This window comes from Anser cygnoides, chromosome 33 (assembly GCF_040182565.1).
Source record: "Anser cygnoides isolate HZ-2024a breed goose chromosome 33, Taihu_goose_T2T_genome, whole genome shotgun sequence".
In the NCBI taxonomy this organism is placed as follows: domain Eukaryota; kingdom Metazoa; phylum Chordata; class Aves; order Anseriformes; family Anatidae; genus Anser; species Anser cygnoides.
In genome coordinates, this window is record NC_089905.1 from 2623009 (window position 1) to 2638984 (window position 15976).

At 48.5% G+C, this 15976-nt stretch overlaps 3 protein-coding genes across 3 annotated transcripts; all 3 read left to right on the forward strand.

The window, feature by feature from the left end:
- Positions 1-8162: 8162 nt before the first annotated feature.
- Positions 8163-9465, forward strand: LOC125180207 (putative small proline-rich protein 5). The gene is made up of 2 exons (XM_048049147.2): positions 8163-8294; positions 8867-9465. Exons 1-2 carry the CDS (start codon positions 8193-8195, stop codon positions 9164-9166), a joined length of 402 nt encoding a protein of 133 aa, XP_047905104.2. The 5' UTR covers positions 8163-8192; the 3' UTR covers positions 9167-9465.
- Positions 9466-11344: 1879 nt separating this feature from the next.
- LOC125180209 (putative small proline-rich protein 5) lies at positions 11345-12530 on the forward strand. Its single transcript, XM_048049148.2, has 2 exons — positions 11345-11466; positions 11943-12530. Exon 2 carries the CDS (start codon positions 11964-11966, stop codon positions 12240-12242), a length of 279 nt encoding a protein of 92 aa, XP_047905105.1. The 5' UTR covers positions 11345-11466; positions 11943-11963; the 3' UTR covers positions 12243-12530.
- A 1975-nt stretch (positions 12531-14505) lies between these two features.
- LOC136788138 (putative small proline-rich protein 5) lies at positions 14506-15748 on the forward strand. The gene is made up of 2 exons (XM_066986133.1): positions 14506-14639; positions 15161-15748. Exon 2 carries the CDS (start codon positions 15182-15184, stop codon positions 15458-15460), a length of 279 nt encoding a protein of 92 aa, XP_066842234.1. The 5' UTR covers positions 14506-14639; positions 15161-15181; the 3' UTR covers positions 15461-15748.
- Positions 15749-15976: the final 228 nt, after the last annotated feature.

Consider the following 15976-nt stretch of genomic DNA (forward strand, 5'->3'; position numbering starts at 1 on the left):
ACTCAAACAAGCTGGTTTCCTTCCTCGCAGCAACCTGCTTCATGACATTTTTTGATAGGATCAGGCCCTAAATTACGTGGAGGTAGAAGATGGTTCCTCTGTGCTGATGGGGCAGTGCGGGGGAAGCTCGAGTGCCAGGTCCTGCTTGTGACTTGGTATTTGCCAAAAGTTACAAGTTTCAGGATTGTTCTCTGGGTTTTTGGACTCCTCCACATGTTGGTAACAGAGGAAAAAACACCCATAGATCCATGCTCACTTAAATTTACAATTCCACTGTAAAATATTTTTTACCATTGCTTCTTTCACTCACCTGGGAGGATTTTAAACCTTTTGCCTCCATAAATAACCAGAAAACTTTGCCCTGATGTTCGTAAAACACCACACCTTACAAAAACCCAAATCCCCTGAGCTCCAGCCCTGTGTTCAGTGCCATGACAGGTATCTTCTTGCTGCAAAATGTTGTAAGACTGGAGACCTGTAGTGCAGGGAACATTACACAACATTTTGTCACCAGCCATAATAAATTCCATTCTAAAATTAGTCAGCCTTATCACTTATTTGCATCTACTTATATTTCTAAAATCTACCTCTTCGTTATTGATTTCTATTATTTTCCCTGCTTCATCTGGTAGGATCAAAGGTAGTGAAGAACTCAGAAAGCTCAAACAACTTCTGAAAGACTTCCAGAAGACACAGTAAAACCTGGAGTAATCAAAAACTTTTTGGCTATTCAACTAACTGACAAAAATAAAAAATAAAAATCCAATAGCACCACCCCCCAAAAATTAAATAATTGAAATGTAGACCTGTTATTCACTGTCCCACCCAGCTCGTTCTTAGAGGCTCATCTCAACAAGCACAGCACAAGCTTAGGCGCTAACCAGGCTAGATGATATAATAAGAAAGCAGACCCAGCAGAGGAGGATGCTTTTGCACCCAGAGTTTGAGCACAATGCTGCTGGGCCCGGGGCTGCATCTCTTTGGATCCCTGCATCCCTGGGGCTGCTGCGCTTTGCATGCCAACATGCGGGGCTTATCCCTCCATCATGAAGCTGGGTGATGCGGAGGCTGGGTGAAAGAGCGGGCAAGCACACTCGTGCGTTTGCACTCGCACGTTTCCTCCCCGCTCTAATCACAATGGGGGAAGAGAGATTTGCTTTTCCTGGCTACAGGTCCGTGATAGCGTCCCTGAGCGTGTTGGTGCCTGCCAAAGCCCCTCTGCTTCTGTTTGTAAACAGGCACGGCAAACGGTAAACATGGATCTGGCATCTTGATGAAAGCCGTGGACTGATGCCTCTGGATAGAAACTAAAGAAATTGCTTTAGAGATAGCATGTGGGAGGCAGCCCTCTGCTTCAGAAGCTCCATCAATCTCTGCCCACCAAAACCTCACGACTCCTTTGTCTGCAGAAGGAGCTAAGATGCAAAACAAGCAAAAACACTGAGCGAGCACTGCAGGAATGGCACAGTCTAATGGGAGGGAAAAGGAGAAATCAGGGCTGTTGCAGCTCAGCCCTGGGCCAGGAGCTGAGTAAGTGTCTGTGACATACAAAGCGGTGGTTGCACAGACGATTGCAGCGGAGCCGGGCATGCAGCAGCCCGCTGCTTTGCACCGCGGGGGAAGCTCGAGCCGGGCATCGGGTGCAGGGTCATGGTCCCTGCCCTCAGTGCTTTCCTCACAGCTTACTCACGAGCAAGGTTTGCCCCATCGGCAGCTGTAGGCGTGTGTTTCCTGTCACAGGCAGCGGCCACTTCAGGTAGAGGTGACAAAAAAAAAATTTAAATGTTCAAAAAAAGGTCATTTTAAAAGAGTGATTCTCTTTGATGTTTTTCAGCATTGGCGAGGAAAAATGTCAGCAATGAATATTAGTGGTAAGTGTGTCAATGTCAGTGAAATGGCTATAAACATCAGACATGAGGGGAGGAAGACTAGTAGAGAAACCACACGGCATGTTGGGGGAATTCACAGGTACAAGCCAAGGCTTCCAAAAGTGGCCAGCATTTTTTCTGCCTGGCTCTGACAGGGCACTTTCCAGTTGTAGATCTCAGTGCACTCCCCGTACCTCCATCTTCATTAACCGTGTTTTATTGCTACAGAAAATGACACTGGCTGAGAGAGAGGGGGTCAAGAGGGGGCCCTTGGCTCCTGACCCACACCGCTTGCTGGCACCTCCAGATGTCGTACAGGTGAAGGCACCTTAAGAGATGCTTATAGAGGATGTGTGGTGGGGACTTTCTAATAGCTTGCCATTACTTATGGCTGGATAGTGGTGGCTCTTGTCCACCATGCACGACCCTGCCAAGAGAGCTGAGAGGCACCACAGCCAGGTGTTGTGACCTCTCCTCCCCGCCAGACTTAGGGCGAGAGGTTTCAGCAGGGCAGAAACCCAAAAAACGCCACCTTTGCCATCCATTTTGCAATATAAAACTCATCCGGGCATGATGGTGAGACAGCCAAGCCACCCACACGGTTTTCACTCTTCGTGCATTACAACCCGTGTGGGGCAGGGTGGCAATTAAAGCTGTGTAACACAAGGAAGACAATCTACCATATGACAAGTCAATCAAAGGAACCAGGTTGAATAAGCTTTTGAAGGTGGTGGATAATTAGGGGTGGGGCTGTTTTGTAAATACGTTGGTCATTTTTCCCCAGGGGTTATTGCATTTTCAGGAAGAGAGCTAGGAACCATATAAAAGTTCTCGGATGGGAGAGCAGCTCATTCACTCAGATCCACTCTCTCTTCGCAGACTTCCCAGCCAAGGTAAGTTGTTGCTGCATGGCTAACATTGCATTCCCAGGAAAATCTGCTGAAATTAGATGAGCTATGCTCTTACAGAGAGGGCTCAGTCTGCAGGTGCTGGGATTATGGCCAGCCAAGTTCTGCCTCCCTGGCGGGAGCAATTTGCTCCATCAAAACTGGTCTCCAGACTGCCGATGCTAAGAAGCAGAAATATCAGGTGTGAATGTATTTGGGTTGCTTCAGTGCTCATGATTTCTAGTATTTGAAGGACAAACTGAAAATAAAAGAGTAAAGGGGATGTGGGAATGAATGAGAGATGGCAGGCTGATTTTTCAGAAGAAACCTTCAGGTTCAGCCGGGGACTCTAATTGCTCTTACAAGCCTGATTCCTTTACCTAACTGTTTTAGAATATGTAAATCTTCAGGAGCTGTAGGTATTAAGCTGTCCTTAAAGACATTTAGGAAATAACTGAGAAGGCAGATTTAACCTAGGATAGGAAGTAGCCTGAAGAGCCTCTGGATCTTCTGAACTGCCGAAACCTCAGCTCCAGGGGCTTGGTCCCTCTGAAGGGGGTCAGATATGCCCACGGGATATTCCTCATGCCCTAGGAAGTCAGGCAGCAATGAGCTGTGGGTGTGCAGGGAACAGAGGGTGAGGAGGGCAGAAGGAGGGAGGAAGGCACAGGAGTTTCTTCATTTTGGGAAACTGGCTTTGAAAGTGTATTTTGCTGCTGGTCCAATACCAGCAGTCCCAGCTGCAAATTCACTGACTGTGCCCAGGAGCCCAATTTTTCAGACCCCTGTGCTCCAGCATAGACTGACAGCGGGCAGCGCATCCGCTCCTCCCTTGCACAGCTTCTCCCAGGACATCTTGCATGAGTGGGATGCAGCAAGGGAGAGCAGGGAAATGAAATGTGGAGCCGGGCAGAAATGGAGACTGGGGCCATGGTGAGGGCATTTTTCTGGTGCCAGTGATGTGGGAACGAAGCCCCAAGGTGAGGAAGCAGGATGGGTGGGTGGGCAAACCCTGCAGAGCCCCAGCAAGATCGTAAACACACTGAGGAAATCTGAATGCAAAGCAGGGCGTGGAAAGCTTTGTGCATCTAACTACGAGGGTTTTCTCCTCCCTAGGCTCCCCGCACCGATCAAAAAATGTGCTCCCGTGGAGACAGAGGCTGCCACAGCAACGAGAGCTCCTCCTGCCACAGCGGCAGCTCCTCCTGCCACGGCTCCGAGGAGGTCGTCTGCCACGAAGTGAGCGCCGTGCAGGATGTGACGCCAGTGGTGGTCCTGCAGCCCCAGGGCCCCGTGGTCACTGTGCCCGGGCAGGGGCCGGTGGCACCCGTCCCCTGCCAGCAGCAGCAGCAGCAGATCAAGCAGCCAGTGCAGTGGCCCCCACAGCAACAGAAGTGAAGGGCCGAGGATGCAGCAATGGTCAGCCGGCTGCAGGGCTGCGCTCACCCCTCGCCTCCGCAGGGTGCAGCCCTGAGCTTGGGCAGGTCTTGCCCCTTCCCTCCAGCGCAATGTGCCTCTCCTGCTCCTGCGACGTGGTGTTAGCACGTCCGAAATGTGATTTGCCCTCTCGCGAGCAAGTATTTGAATCCATTCATTTCCTGCTTCTGTCTCCAGTAGCAAAGATGTGATATTAAAACCTAAAGCTCACAAAACTTGATGGTGTCCTGGTGTGTTTCCAACATTTCCGCTTTTAGCATCATTTCCAAGCTCACCTTTATGAATGAGAGCTGCCTTTCACAGCCTGCAGACAGCTCCCCCCCTTCCCACAGCACTCCCCAGGCAGCAGCGATATGCCACAGCTCCGATCCCCAAACCTTCAGCACCTGCCAGGCAGATCCAGGCACTGGGTTGGACAAAACTGTCTGGAGCTGGAGGTTAAGGTCACCCTGGGATCTGCGATGCCAGGCCCTGCGGCTCAGACTCTTGGCAAGTTTTGAAAGAGCAAAGCCTAAAAGCAAAGCCTCGGGTTTGCAATACCGAGTCCTCCGTACGTGGCTGCCGAGCACAAAAGCAGACTCCATCTAGGAAGCCTGAAAGTCGCTGATGACCATAAACAAAAGGGCATAAGGAGAGGGAGGACCCCATTATACTTAATCTTCCTTCTGACCTATTCTAGGTATGGAACATGGGGTTAGACAGATATTTTGTGCAAGATAACTTTACCTTCTTTGAAAATGCCAGCAAGGGCCCATATTGCCTAGATGAAATATTGGTTAATGGAAAAAAAAATGGGGGGGGGGAGGAATAAAAAAGAATAAAAAAAGAAAAAAAAAACTTTTTCTCAGCAGAAACCAGAAAAGTGCTGAGCTTTCCTAGCAGATGTAGAAGAAAAAATAAATAAATAAAAGAATATCAAATGGAGAGATGTCCTTAAAAATCAGCAGCTGTGTTTCCCATTGCACTATCCCCAGCGTGCACCAGCACAGAGGCAGATTGCTGCCGAAATTCATGCCTCCGTGGGATGAGAGCAGTATGGTGTGTAATGCACTAGATATTTAATTAGCGAAGGGTTTGCACTGAGTCTTTGAAAGAAACAAGAAACTTATTATTAGCACTTGTTTTATTATAACTGTTAATTAAAATAATGAGGCGCATGGTTCCCATATATGAGGGACATGATTGCAGATGGAAGGGTCAGAGACGTGCAGCCCTGGACTGGCAGGAGGTCATTGCATGGTGCCACCAACTGTCCCCATCCTCCAGCCACCAGGTACCTGTCTCCCCATGCCAAACCTACCCTACGGCACGCAGGACGTGGAAACCAAACCAGACAGGAGGGTCCGGGCTGGGTCTGGGCCTAACTGAAAGCCTTTGAGGGAAGGGGAGATAAAATCTCTTATCTTAGTTCTTTTAAAGCAGTCCAAGTTCTCACCTACGTGCCCAGCTAAGCTGCAGTGCTGCAGGTTGTGTCATTCGTTTAGGGAAGAGCCCAAGGAACAGAGACAGCAAATCTCACCTTAGCTGCAGTTTTATTATCTCAGCTCACATGGCTGGGAAGAGGAGCCGGAAAGCAGATTGCGTAAATTCAACAAGAAATCGTCCTCACCTCCCTCCTGCTGCAATGGCACCTGTGCCAAGAGCAACCTCTGCAGGGGACATTTTCTGGACATGGGCTTGAGCCATCCAGCAGAAAAAAGGGTACAAGAAATGGGTTGCAACAAGCATGTTAAACCCAAGGCAAACATCAGAATAGGGAGAGGCGAGGAGGAGTGCTCCCAGACCACGTTTCTCAGCATGAACCACAGCTATAGGATCCCATGGAGCTCGTGGCTGCCTCCAGCTGCATGCCCAGCCAGGAGCCCACCACCTCCTACCAGGTTGAGTTCAAACTGACGAAGGATGCCCCCCAGGGGAGAACACCATTTCAGGCCCTGGGTACTCCGGCTGGAAAGGTCACCTGGTGCTGGATGCAAGGAAATCTCTTTCCACAGCATTTCTTTCTCTACTACACTTAGAGATAAGCAGGGTTAACCAGGGATAGAGGGCTTTCCTACAGTAAATTGGGACTTCTTTTTGTCCTTGTTTTATCTTTGTCTATGTGATATTATCTTCTGGATGACATATTAGACACTATATAAGAGCTTAGTCCAGAAACCTTTTTATCATCATTTTTAATAATTAAATGTGATTCATCAGTGAAGAAAAAAAAAAAAAAAAAAAAAGAATATTCCTTATAAAGTATCTCTCACCTGAACTATTTAAACAAATTGTTTAGATTTAGGCAGAGCCAAGTCAAGACGTAGCGGGTAAAAACAGAGCTACAATCTATAAATAGCTTTCCATAAATGATCCAGATCACCAGTCTAATCACATACCTTACTGAACAGGGGTACGGTGGGAGAAGTAAAGCCAAGCTGAAGGGAAGGGGCTGAAAGAGGAGACCTTTATAGAGGCTGCAGTGGTGAGGCACTGCAGGAGCACAGGGGCTCTGCTGTCCCCTGACCACAGCCGCTTTTATTCGCTGCCCTTGCTTCCCGGCAGCTGACTCACCTCTTTTATTTTACCATCTGGTCTCTTCAATATGACGATAGATTTACTGCCACATGTGACCAAAGGTTTCTAAAGGCATCACCTAACTACAGCCTAAATAAAACATTGCAGCGAAGTATTTATAGGTTCATTCTGTACATTGTGATACTGAAGCACAGACACAAATAGGCCAGTTTGAGGGATCCCGGTGAGTCAGGAGAGCATCACCCAAAATCAGTTGTGCCTGATGTCTAATCCCACAATGCCATCCCTGTGCTGACACATTCTTGCCTTTTATGTGAGAAGAAAATGTAATTGCTGCGTGAGATGGGCATGACCTGTATGGGGACATGGGAAGGAAACCTGGAGTTCACCTGTGATTCACATGAAAATCCAGACTCGGGAGCATGTACCTCTACCGCAGCTGGCTGGTTTGTTTGTTTTTTCTTGAGCTACAGCCCTGTCCAATGCATATTTCCACAAGAGCTGCAGAACTGAAAGTAGGGCAGCAATACCAGGAGAGTGCTCTGTCCCAGATAATAGTTCATATATCATCTTCAAAATTCCTTCAACATAACTAGATGATCTTTGAGGTCCCTTCCAACCCAAGCCATTCTATGATTCTGAGATTGTATGATTCTATGATTATTGTGAAGTTTAAGAACTTCCACCTTATGCTGGAGGCAGGCACATGGCTCACCTGCTTACAACCTCAACTTGTAAAAATTTCCCAGAAGTAAGCTAAAGACATATTTCATTTAAAATATTAGGAGGAAAATAGGAATAAATTAAAGAAGGACAAAGGAAAACAGGAACAGAAAGTAACTATACCTCTGGGAGCATGAACAGGACTTAAGAATGGTGGGTGCACCTCAACCCATTCTGCTCCAGGCACTCCATAGCGCTGCCATCGGCACAGTATTGCAGAATTAGGCTAAGGCAGCATCTACAAGAGGAAAAAGAATCATTGATAGGACATACCATATAGACAGGTTGGAATTATCCATGAGGGACTTATGAGGGCTAATTCCGAATCTCTCATTAAAGTTTCCGGTTCCATTGAGCAATTCAGTTAGAATATTCCTGCCCTAAACATAATCCCCATGAGTTCCCATTAGTAATCAGTTTTCTTCACACACAGGTGTGATGACGTTTAGCTCTCAGTCCATGTAACATCCCGGCACAGCTTGAAGAATTAGTGTTTCTGAATTGCAAACACCTCTTCCGCTTGATACTTGCTGTCCATGACCAGATCTATTAGTATCTTCGGTACTGGCGTCACTTCGCGCGAAATACCTTCCAATCTCTTTCATAGGGAGGTGAAGGAATTAAAGCACTATTAATAACCTATGGGACAATTATAATGCTAAAAGCACAATGCATCAAAGGGAAAATGTCGGAAGCTGAATACAGTGGATAAAAATGGGCTGGGATATGTAATTAGGTTACACTTGCCAAGAGATGTCTCATGTCCCAGATAACCCTCTGGAACAGTATAAAAGCTCTCTCATCCTGGTTACCTTCATTCGCTTCTCTGCTCCTATACACCTTCATTTCTGTTGCTAAAGGGGTGAGTTTAATTTTTCTGTTTCTCCTGAGTTTCTCTACGAAACCGTCTGCTTTCATAGAAGCTCTGGTAGAGCTGGAATATGATACCTATTTCTTCTCTCTGGGCCTTGGTTATGACAGTGACCAAGTTCTTGTTACCTACGAATGAATGCAAATGCTAACTGGGATGTAGACTTCACAGGAAGAGGCACAAAACAAAACAACAGAAAGATTGGAAAATACTGAGAGAGAAGGACAGTCAGAGAGCTTTATGGAAAGATTTCTGAAGTTTTCGAAGAGAAGGCACTGGAGAGTCTGGGACTGCTTATGGGCAAGGGATAGTTTGAGTAATTTTTTGTCTGAAGAGAAAAAGGCGCCTGTAAAAGGTCATTTTTTTTAGGGGGGGGATATAAATCACTTCCCAATACCTAAGCAGCATTGAAATCATCTTCTTATCCATGAAGAACAAGAAATTAGGAAGAAAATGGGAAGCTCCAGAGCAAATTAAGGCAGGCAGGTAGGCACTTGCACATTGGTGCTACTATATCAGCATGATGGTCTCTCTCTCTCTCTCCCTCCCTTTTTTCCCAACAGCTTTGCCGACTCCCCAGGAAGATGTGCTCCCGTGGATCCTGCCACAGTCGCGAGACCTCCTGCCATGGCTCCCGCTCCTCCTGCCATGACTCAGGGTCCTCCTGCCACTATACCTTCCAGAGGGAACCCGTGCCCCAGTTCCCCTGCGTGACGCCATGCTGCACCCCCGTGCAGCGCTACTGCCCCCCCGTGCAGACCTATTGCCCCCCTGTGCAGCGCTACTGCCCCCCCGTGCAGCCCTACTGCCCCCAGTACACCAAGAACATCTGCAAGCTGCCACCAACGTACCCCAAGTACTAGCACCAGGATCCGGACACGCACCCACCAATGATGCTCTTGATGCCTGAAGCTCAAATCGCCATTTCTCTATTCCCATTTTTGGTTTATGTGAATCCTTATATACCTCTTTTGTGATCTGAATTTTCTTCAAAATATAAATGTGATCTGTTTCAATGTATTTAGCATGCAACACCCAGTCTTTGTTCTTCTCTAAAAGGCTGGGGATGATTTATTCTGGTAGTGGCTTATACATGATATTTCTGTGTCATCCTCCAAATGTGTAGATGAGACAATAAAATTTCATTTCCAAATATAGAAAATGTTTATGCTTTTTTACTCATCTACGTTTTTACATGAGAATTATCTTTACCTCTGTCTTCTTAGTCACAGCTCCTTGTTCTTCTCTTCTCAATCACCACAAAATGCCCACATCCCAAAGTTTCAAAATGAATGAAAGCCAGTCATTCCAGACACACTTCTGCAGCAGACGAATGCATTTATGTACAGCATACAGGGAGCTTGTCTGTACCCTGGTTAGCCTGGGACTGTCATTCTCACTTCCCTAGTTCAGCAGTGCCACATACTGTGTTTGTTACTCTGACTCAGAGTTGCAAAGGTTTTGAGGTGTCCAATAAATGCAAATAGGCACCTAGAGGACTTCTTTAACCCTCCTCTTTCACTGAACTTCAAATTACTGTTTTCAGCAAATATTGCACACATGTTAAAATAAATGTGAAATCTCTGTCTACTTTTTACAACCTAAGACAATTCTTATCTTCCTAGTCACCAGCCCATCTAGCTGAGACGTCTGTTCTAGAACAGGATCGCTTGCTTCCTTCTGCCAGTTCCTCTCCATCAGTTTCACAAAGAGCTCCACAATTAGCTTCAGCCTAAATGACTAACTTCTAGTAGCTACACTGGGGTGAAATGAATGCACCCTGCAAGACAGAGAACCAACACAAGGGTCTTCCCAAAGTATACTAAGCATGTTGAGCAGTAACTTTATCAACCTTGTTGAACCATTCCTATATTCCTTAGAACTCACAGTGCTGTGCAGAAGGCTCCAGGTGAGATTTTCTTAAATAAAGGCTAGCTTATTTTTTGCTGAATCATGGCTTGAAAAATAAAAAATAATTTAAAAAATATTTAAGAAAAAAAAAAAAAGATAAATCCAACCAGAACATGGAGGCATGCTGTCCCAGGATGTGTTTTCAGGTTCAGAGTGAGTTAGCATCTCAACAACACTGACAAAGTAGCAAGCTTTTTTTCTTTTTTCTTTTTTTTTTTTCATTTGACATGAAAATACCCTCCAAAAGGCATCTCTACAGGGATAGATGCCAATTCATGAACTCAGTAAGCAACTTTTCAGACCCTCTTGTTCTGCTTGCAACAGCACTGATCCACAGGGTGCTCTTGAGGGTTCTGGCAGCTCCCACCTGGATAAAAATCACAAGTAACAAATACCCATTTCTTCATTGTAAAGTCAAGTCCTAGGCTGCTCTAAGAGAAACCCAATACTAAATGGTGAAGCACTGCAATGAGTTAAAAATTACAAAACTGCTTAAGTAAGGCAGAAGCCTGAAGCAATTGGGGATCTGAAAACAGGGTGCTAGTAGGTGAGAATTTCCCAGCACTTTCTAGTTCATATTTGAAATCCTCTTCTTCTGGGAGGAATGCAAATGGGATGGTATCATGGCACAAGGAAAAACAGCCAATGGTTTGTGAACTCACAAACAGAATGAAAAAATTGGAATTGGGAACATCCTTGTAACGTCATCTCCAGTGTTGAGGCGTTAGGTGCATTTGAGCTAGTCACCAGGACTTCCCCCTAAGTATGGTCCATGTGAGTTGTGGATGTTAATTACTGTCCCTTGTGTCATGAAAAACATATCAACAAAAATGTGAGTCTGCCACATGGACAAAGGGGCAGCATGCGGAGCAGGAGTCAACACTTTTGAATTGCACGTTGATGCAATACTGGTTGCCTAATGACAAATCACTCAATAACTTTAGGGTTAGGTTCTTTCTAATATGCAACTACGAAATTACCCTCAAAATCCCCTTATAAAGCAGATTAGGAAATCCATTGCCAATTAACATCTCAAGGGAAAAGTACTAATTGTTTTTCCCGACTGTCAAATCGGAAGTGCTAAAAACTACACACAGAAGATAAATATGAACGTGACTACATGATTAATTGTCAGCATTGCCAAGAGATGCATAATTTCTTGGGCAGGTCTACTACAAGTATATAAAAGTAGCCATCTCCTGCTCCTTCATTCAGCTTCACTTCTTAGTGCTCTTCCCTGCTCCGACAAAGGGTAAGTTGGAATATATTGAATTATCTGTTTTTTGGCATTAGGATACCACTCGGGACATTTGGTTGACTGGTTCTGTGTTGAGACCTTGTCTTTCTCTTAGATGTTTCTTGTTTTTAGTTTATGACAGGGAGCCTTTGGGATCTAGCAAGGAACTAATTTCCAAACAACATAGAGACAGAGGGAGAGATACCTGAGCTGAATGACTGCTAAGAATCAGATGTAAACTTAAACCTTCAAATGCCATCAGCATTACCTTGCTGATTTATGAAATTTCCACCAGAACAGGACCACTACAGAGTATCCCTTAAAAGATATGGCATTATCAATTTCAGAATCATCATTTTGCACATATGACAATGGACAGGAAAATGAAATTCAAGAGAGAAATTGGGAAAAACCTAAGTAGAGGGCAGGAGCTTGGAGTGGTATTGCCGTACGATCATGACAGTACCTCTCTTCCTCTTTCTTCCCCAAAGCTTTGCCGACGCCCCGGAAAGATGTGCTCCCGTGGATCCTGCCACAGTCGCGAGACCTCCTGCCACAGCTCCCGCTCCTCCTGCCATGACTCAGGACCCTCATGCCATTCCACCTTCCAGAGGGAACCCGTGCCCCAGTTCCCCTGCGTGACGCCGTGCTGCCCCCCTGTGCAGCGCTACTGCCCCCCCGTGCAGATCTATTGCCCCCCTGTGCAGCGCTACTGCCCCCCCGTGCAGCCCTACTGCCCCCAGTACACCAAGAACATCTGCAAGCTGCCACCAACGTACCCCAAGTACTAGCACCAGGATCCGGGCACCCAACGCCGGCTGCCTCCTCCTGCACGCCCAGACCACGCAGCGCCCATTCTTACAGCTGTCCCGGGGACTCTGCCCTGTGCCTCACCATTACCCCACATGAAATCGGACCCAAAGCATCCCGCAAGCAGTCCTTCTTTCCAACGACGCAGGAGATGGCCCTTCCAGGTGTGCCGGGCACAGTTACCACCGGGAAGCCTTTGATGCTGCACGCTTCTGTTTCAGGCTCCTCTGGATGGGGAAAACAATAAAGCTTACAATTCATGAAACCCACATTCTCTTTCTGTTTCTGTTCTCACTTTCCAGGGCCTTGAAGGTCTTCTAGATTTTTCTCTCCAAGGTTCTCCTACTTGACATGGGCCCCATTGTCCCTGTCCAGCAGCAACTATTCCTGGGGACATCACGGGACAAAATAGGCTCATTAGCAGAGGAAAAAGCTCTCAGCTCACAAATCTCCATGTGCATCCCAGGGGCTGAGCAGCACAAAACTCCCCCTCCTGACTCAGACCATCAGCTGCCCCACACACCTTCTTTGTCCCAGGCTCTGCAAAAAAAAACAACACCAAACACCACTGCCTGCAAACTCTGGCTTTGGGGCACAAGCAGAGATTGTTCCCTGGAAGGGCACAAAGGACTTCACAGCTGTCCGTCCCTTAGGCAGTCCATGCAGTGAGGTACTCCAAGCTCAGACCCACAGCCTCGCCACGTCACTGCCTTCAGCTTTTTTTAATGCCTCGGAAAAAAACAGAAGCCATGCACTCCTCCTACCTATGCCACCACTGCTTGTCACTGGTGTATGCTTTGGAGTGGAGAAATGGCCTAGCATGTGAATGTCAACCTCACGTTAGATCCAGGTGCAGTAGTGTAGCACCAATCCAACCCCTGCAATTCCTTAGGATGGAGAAACCATCAGCCAATCCCTGCTGAATGCAACCGAGCCGCTACCAACACCCACATCACTCAAAAACTGCATTTCATCACTCCACGTTGCCCTTTCCTCTTGTACTCCCCTCAAAGAACAGCACGCCATCAGTGGCAGCTCCACACAGTCATATTTCCCTTAGCGGGACCTGAATGTGAGAGCTCAGAAACATCGGTGAGCGGGTGTAAAACAAGGACGCCCCACTTGGGGAAGTCCTTGCAGGTGGTGGAGAGAGCGAGGGGGAATGCCAGTGGGACGCTGCAGGCTGAAGCCTGGAGGCCAGCCAGGAGAAGCCTAAGCACAGGATGGGCACCCACAGAGGGCAAGCACCAGGGTCACCGCCTGGGCACTTGCAGCCTCCTGGGGTTTGGGATCCACAGCAGAGTGACCAAACACCCCTCAGCAATTCACGCAATCCTCCCTTACTGCACAAAGCTCAGTGCAAGTCACTGCATCGCCTCTAGCCTAAGGTATTCCTTGGGCTGTGGGACTCACGGATTCTGGAGAGAGGGGAGAAGAGGTTCTGGGAGCAGGTATCCAGTTAGTCGGATGGGTAACATTTCCCAAGGGGGATGAGCTGTCACCTTCCTGGCTTTACACTTTACAGGCTGACTCAGGTGGGATTACAAATCCAGCCTTAATGCCCATCGTGTTGCCAATGGGGACAGCATGAAAACCTTCCTGAAAGTTCAGCTGAAAACCTCCCTTGCTCAGAATCCTTTGTCTTCCACACTTCCCTGCTCATGAGGTCAGGTGACAAAACGGTAAGAAACAGATGCAGAGAAAAAAAAGTCAAGGAAAGGAAACCTGAATGGCCACAGACCCTGCGCAGGTTCTCTGACCTTCAGCACCAACGAACCTTTGATAGAGGGGGAGGAAGGAGGGGGGCCCATTCCCCTGGGAAGTGCAGGGGCAGGTGGAGAATCATGAAGAGTTTCCTTTTATGTCATGGCACAGCTCCAAGGAAATCCCAGCAGACTGCCCAGCATCGAGCCAGGGCCTGCTAATCCCATTTCCCCTTGTCATAAAACAACACCTCAATTAACGTCCTGAGCTGTCTCTTGCACACAACGGTGTGCCTGCTGCAGGAGTCAGCATTTCAGAGCCATAACGACATTTCTCCCCCTGATGCAACCCCGGCTGCCCATCGGCACCCTAGGGAATACCGATGAGCTTAGTGTCAGTCTCCAGGAAACGGGACAGAGATCGCTTCCCCCCTCCTCCTAGGGAAATCTCTGGCATTGAAAGATGGGAGAGAACACCGTGCGTCAAGGAGGAAGCACTAAGAATAGGGCAGCGCCAGCACGTGCCTCACTGAGCGCGTGAACAACCCCACCGCCCTTGTGCACTGGCGTCTCATACCCGACGTGACCTTTGGGAGCTGTATAAAAGGCGGCTCAGCCCAGTGCTCCTCACTCGCTCACCATCGCATCCAGACACTTCTCCCTGCAGCTCCAGAGGTAAGACATGTTCTCCTCCTCCTCTTCCTCCTGCTGCTGCTGCTGCTCCTGCTGCTAGAGGAGAAGCTGGCACTGGGGGCCATTGTGTCCTCCTGGGTGTGGGCACATAGCTTGGTGTCATCTGCCAGCAGCCGAGTGTTGCTCCAGGAGCAGCAGGCGTGGGGATGGGGATGGCTGGGGCAGGAGGGGGGGCAGTGAGGCAATGGCAAGGGATGCTCTAGCAGCTTGAGCTCCCTGCAGGTGGCCCTGGGCCCTGGGATAGGAACTGGTCTTCAGGAGAGGCTGGCAAGGCTCCTTGCATCGACTTGGGGGACTAAGCTGCATGCAGGAGGGGCCGGAGCAAGCCCCAAGGGTGGGGCAGGGCTCAGGGTACATTCGGGTTGGGCTGGGAAGATGGAGAGAAAGAAAGAGGCAAAGGGGAGAGCTGGGGAAAAGGTATAATGAAAGAAAGGAGGGGCTGAGGCTACGTGAGAAGTGCGCCTGGGTCTCCTCTCACCAGGATGATCTCTTGCTCCTGACAGCTTTGCCAACTCCCCGGAAAGATGTGCTCCCGTGGATCCTGCCACAGTCGCGAGACCTCCTGCCACAGCTCCCGCTCCTCCTGCCATGACTCAGGACCCTCATGCCATTCCACCTTCCAGAGGGAACCCGTGCCCCAGTTCCCCTGCGTGACGCCGTGCTGCCCCCCTGTGCAGCGCTACTGCCCCCCCGTGCAGATCTATTGCCCCCCTGTGCAGCGCTACTGCCCCCCCGTGCAGCCCTACTGCCCCCAGTACACCAAGAACATCTGCAAGCTGCCGCCAACGTACCCCAAGTACTAGCACCAGGATCCGGGCACCCAACGCCGGCTGCCTCCACCTGCACGCCCAGACCACGCAGCGCCCATTCTTACAGCTGTCCCGGGGACTCTGCCCTGTGCCTCACCATTACCCCACATGAAATCAGACCCAAAGCATCCCGCAAGCAGTCCTTCTTTTCAACGACGCAGGAGATGGCCCTTCCAGGTGTGCCGGGCACAGTTACCACCGGGAAGCCTTTGATGCTGCACGCTTCTGTTTCAGGCTCCTCTGGATGGGGAAAACAATAAAGCTTACAATTCATGAAACCCACATTCTCTTTCCGTTTCTTTTCTCACTTTCCAGGGCCTTGGAGGTCTTCTAGATTTTTCTCTCCAAGGTTCTCCTACTTGACATGGGCCCCATTGTCCCTGTCCAGCAGCAACTATTCCTGGGGACATCAGGGGACAAACGGGGACATCAGGGGATATCAGACAGATTAGCAGAGGAAAAAGCTCTCAGCTCACAAATCTCCATGTGCATCCCAGGGGCTGAGCAGCA

Bases quoted from the DNA above. Each gene is read 5' to 3' on its own strand.
- LOC125180207 (XM_048049147.2), top strand. From the start codon at position 8,193: ATGTCCCAGATAACCCTCTGGAACAGTATAAAAGCTCTCTCATCCTGG. The intron at 8,295-8,866 runs GTGAGTTTAATT...TTTTCCCAACAG, and splicing joins TCATTTCTGTTGCTAAAGGG to CTTTGCCGACTCCCCAGGAA.
- LOC125180209 (XM_048049148.2), top strand. From the start codon at position 11,964: ATGTGCTCCCGTGGATCCTGCCACAGTCGCGAGACCTCCTGCCACAGC.
- LOC136788138 (XM_066986133.1), top strand. From the start codon at position 15,182: ATGTGCTCCCGTGGATCCTGCCACAGTCGCGAGACCTCCTGCCACAGC.